This window comes from Penaeus vannamei, chromosome 20, assembly GCF_042767895.1.
Source record: "Penaeus vannamei isolate JL-2024 chromosome 20, ASM4276789v1, whole genome shotgun sequence".
NCBI classification, from domain to species: domain Eukaryota; kingdom Metazoa; phylum Arthropoda; class Malacostraca; order Decapoda; family Penaeidae; genus Penaeus; species Penaeus vannamei.
The window spans coordinates 17,009,900-17,014,899 of NC_091568.1; the positions used below are offsets into that span (position 1 = coordinate 17,009,900).

At 32.5% G+C, this 5,000-nt stretch overlaps 1 protein-coding gene across 4 annotated transcripts in view; it reads left to right on the top strand.

The window, feature by feature from the left end:
* barc (RRM1_TatSF1_like and RRM2_TatSF1_like domain-containing protein barc) overlaps window positions 1-3,120 on the top strand; it is a 44,608-nt gene extending 41,488 nt beyond the window's left edge. For all 4 annotated transcript variants that reach the window (XM_070135096.1, XM_070135095.1, XM_070135099.1 and 1 more), the window contains 4 exons: window positions 1,002-1,171; window positions 1,555-1,741; window positions 2,021-2,157; window positions 2,911-3,120. In XM_070135096.1, coding sequence (XP_069991197.1) covers window positions 1,002-1,171; window positions 1,555-1,741; window positions 2,021-2,157; window positions 2,911-2,992 — 576 coding nt within the window. In that variant the 3' untranslated portion in view covers window positions 2,993-3,120. The remainder of the gene's footprint in view (window positions 1-1,001; window positions 1,172-1,554; window positions 1,742-2,020; window positions 2,158-2,910) is intronic.
* Window positions 3,121-5,000: the final 1,880 nt, after the last annotated feature.

Consider the following 5,000-nt stretch of genomic DNA (forward strand, 5'->3'; position numbering starts at 1 on the left):
AGAGAGAGAGAGAGAGAGAGATAAGAGAAAGGGGAAGAGAGAGAAGAGAAAGGGAAAGAGAGAAAGAGAGAGAAGAGAAAGGGAAGAGAGGGAGAGAGAGAGAGAGAGAGAAAGGGAAGAGAGAGAAGAGAAAGGGGAAGAGAGAGAGAGAGAGTAGAGAAAGGGAAGAGAGAGAGAGAAGAGAAAGAGAAGAGAGAGAGAGAAGAGAAAGGGAAGAGAGAGAGAGAGATAAGAGAAAGGGAAGAGAGAGAGAGAGAGAGAAGAGAAAGGGAAGAGAGAGAAGAGAAAGGGAAGAGAGAGAGAGAAGAGAAAGGGAAGAGAGAGAGAGAGAAGAGAAAGGGAAGAGAGAGAGAGAGAAGAGAAAGGGAAGAGAGAGAGAGAAGAGAAAGAGAAGAGAGAGAGAGAAAGAGAAAGGGAAGAGAGAGAGAGAGAGATAAGAGAAAGGGAAGAGAGAGAGAGAGAGAGAAGAGAAAGGGAAGAGAGAGGGAAGAGAATGGGAAGAGAGAGAAGAGAAAGGGAAGAGAGAGAAGAGAGAGAGAGAGTAGAGAAAGGGAAGAGAGAGAGAGAGAGTAGAGAAAGGGAAGAGAGAGAGAGAAGAGAAAGAGAAGAGAGAGAGAGAAGAGAAAGGGAAGAGAGAGAGAGATAAGAGAAAGGGAAGAGAGAGAGAGAGAGAAGAGAAAGGGAAGAGAGAGAAGAGAAAGGGAAGAGAGAGAAAAGAGGAGAGAAGAGAGTATATGAGAGTATAATGAATTATATTTTGGGTTACACTAAAGGAAGAAGCTTCGAGAAATAAAGTGTAAAGAGTATTAGATTCCCTTTATGTTAAAGATAAAGAAGAAAGAGAAATTGACTTGTACTTTGTTTTCTTTATGCTGGTTTGTGTGCATGTGTGTAAGTGAGAGTGTATGTAGAATTTTTATATATTACCTTTCAAGAAATTTATTACATTAATGATGCATATTCTCCATTCTCTTTAACAGAATTATGTTCTTTTCTTACAGATAGAGTCAGTGGATCTTGCACTACAAATTCTTGATGGGTATCAGGTTGGAAATAAGAAAATCAGAGTGGAACGGGCGAAATTTGAGCAGAAAGGTGAATACAATCCGAAACTCAGGCCACCCAAAAAGAAAAAAAAGGATCTTGAAAAGATTCAAAAACAACAGCAGAAGTAAGTTGCCCAGACTACCTCATCATCATCATTAGAGGGAATATATATTTTTATCTTTAACATTGTCATTACAATGTATCTGTTACTCAACTGTGAACATTACTTTAGAACTTTTGGAATAGTTTAAATACATGTTTTTATACTAATGTTAGTTCATGTCTTGGGAATGGATAGAAGATGGTCTTCTACTGGATTGATTAGGAATAGAAGTATAATGATAAAAAGGGGAAAAATAGTAAAAATAGGTGAATAGATAGATAAGTAAATACAGGAAGTAAAGGGAAAGGATATTGGGGATTTTAGATTTTTTTTTTTTTTTTTTTTTTTTTTTTTTTCCAATTTGTTTTTCATTAATGGGAAAACTTTTCAAATGCTTGAAACAGGTTGTTTGACTGGAGACCAGAACCTCTTCGTGGCCAAAGGCAGAAACACGAAAACACAGTTATAATAAAGAATGTGTTTGACCCCAAGGAGTTTGAGACGGCTATAGAGAAAATGCTCGCTCACAAGGAGGCAATGCGCAACCAGTGTTTGAACTTTGGTCATGTGAGGAAAATAGAGCTGTATGATGTAAGTTTATGTTGCCTTTAGCGAAAGTAATGAAAGGTTGTGACTTTTTTCTTCTTTTTATTGGTTAATAGGGCATGATCTTGAGTTTCTGTTTGAATTTTATGCTTATTATTGTCATTGATAACATTTGAAATTATTTTCTTAAATCTGTGAAAATATAATTATTTTTCAGTTATTAATAAAGTGCATTTTTGTGTGTAGGTGTGTGTGAGTGCAGTCATAGGCAGATATTCAGTGAGATATACTTTGCTACCTTCTCTTACCGATATCTTCTTTTAGCTTCACCCCGATGGCGTAGTCCAAGTGGTATTTCAAGAAGTGGAAGCAGCCGACATGTGTGTAGCAACACTGAACAACCGCTTGTATGACGGGCGAACACTGCAGGTCTCAACGTGGGATGGCAAGACAAAATTCAAGTAGGATTTTTCTTGTTTGGAATTTGTTTTTAGTTGCTTTCCAAAATGCTTCTGTTATTTGTTGATTGGTGCATTAACAACAAAAATGGTAATGATAACAATAGTAGTAATAATGATAATAACAGAACTAATGATAATGATGATAACAGTAATAATATTATTATAGATATTGAAATGGATCTTGTATTATTATTATTGATAGTAGCAGTAGTAGTAGTATCATTATTATTATTGTTATCATTATCATTATTATTATTGACATTATTACTGTTACAGTATTAATAATGTTATTATTATTATTATTAGTAGTAGTAGTAGTAGTAGTAGTAGTAGTAGTAGTAGTAGTAGTATAATTATGATAATAATAGTAGTAGTAATAATAATAATAATAATAATAATAATAATAATAATAATAATAATAATAATAATAATAATAATAATAATAATAATAATAATAATAATAATAATAATAATAATAATAATAGCTACTTAGAAAAATATTGTTAGAAAATCATGCTAAACATTCTGAAATGACTATTCAAGACATGAATTAGAATGACACAAATTTGAAACCCCAAATACCAACCTTTTCATGATATAAGGTTCTGTTCAGTATTGAATGTTTTGTGTACATAGCATTCTCAGCATATTTATGTGAAGTATTTTTGTCCAGTTATTGTCCCTGATGGTGAGCAGATATTTTTGTCTTTGACTTCCAAATTCACCTCAGTTTTATTTTCTCTTTCTCCCCAGAATTGAAGAAACAGAAGAAGAAAAACAGAAGAGACTGGAGAAGTGGAACCAATTCTTAGAAGGTGAAGGGGCAAAGAGTTAGGAGGTTAAGAAAGCAAAAGAGTAAATAACGGAAGTGTAATTCAGTGCCGGATGTGTCCTCCCTTCATAATTTACTAATCCTTTTGTAGCTTTTGTGGTCTTTTTTTAAAATTACATTTTGGATATCTATATCGTTTTTATAATCAATCCTGACATTTTTAACATCTCACTGTTGATACTGGAAAATACTTTTTTCTTTGGATTTGCTTTGGTATATTTGATTATGAATGTGTGTATGTTTGTGTGTTTGTGTGATATATATATATGTATATTTATATATATATATATATATATATATATATATATATATATATATATATTTTTATATATTTATATATATATATATATATATATATATATATATATATATATATATATATATATATATATATATATATATATATATATATTTATATATATATGTATATATATATACATGTATATATATATATATATATATATATATATATATATATATATATATATATATATATATATATATATATATATATATATATATATATATATATATGTATATATATATATACATGTATATATATATATATATATATATATATATATATATATATATATATATATATATATATATATATATATATATATATAAAATTATATACACATATGTACATGTATACATACATATACATACATATACTCATATAAACATGGACATAAACAGACACGCGCACACACACACACGCGTACACACACACCCGCGTACACACACACCCGCGTACACATACACCCGCGTACACATACACCCGCGTACACACACGCGCACACACACACACAAGCGAGCACACACACACACACGCATGCACACACACACACACGCGTGCACACACACACACACGCGTACACACACACACACACGCGTGCACACACACACACACGCGTGCACACACACACACACACACACGCATGCACACACTCACACACGCGTGCACACACACACACACACACACACACACACACACACACACACACACACACACACACACACACACACACACACACACACACACACACACACACACACACACACACACACACACACGCACACACACACACACACACACCATACACACATTTTACATATTAAAGGATAGTTATTCATGCAACAGAACATATATTTGGATGTATGAAGTACATGCTGAAACAAGGCATGAAAGAGATCGAGGCTTGATTTCATATTCATACTTACTTTTTCTAGAATGTTGTTTTGATAGGCATGTCAGTACACCATTCTTCCTCTGTCTCTTCTTTCCCAGTGTGAAAAAGCATGAGAAATACCCAAATGAGATGTAAGGAGAAGGAAAAGTATGTCAACAAATAAATACAAAATGCAGCTAAAGAGTTTAAAGTTATTTTGGACACATTGTTAGAGGTTTGATAAGGAAGCAAATTTATTGTGTATTTTGTAGAAGCTATACAAACTTTTAGGATGAATTATTCTGTTTTAGATATTGGTTTAGTGACTTTTGTTGATAAGCAAGTAAGTTATTTTAATGGTGATTGTTTAGTTTTTCTAAATTCTGCAAAGGGATTGCAGCACAGTAGGGATTGTTAAGGTTACAAAAAGTGCTTAGAAATACTTATCTGTATATTTTCCTTCAAAAATAAGGATATTCCAGTACAAAGCAAACCTGGAAGGCCAATACTGGTGATATGGATCTTATGCACACTATCTCAGACCTGAGTTATTAAGACCTGAGTTATTGTGTTCAAGGTGGTATATAAACACTTAATCCAAACCCAAATGTGAAACCTTACGTAATCCACATCTGGAAAAAAAATTACATCACATTTTGGTAATACTCTTAATGAATATGAAAGCTGTTGCTGTTAAATGGATTGTTACATTATCTATTTAACAGTGACCATAATTGACATGCAAAATATAGCTTTAAATAGATAATAATGGGACATACCCAGTACAGAAAAAAATAATATAGATGATAATTACTACTCTTTTCATGCCATTCTTT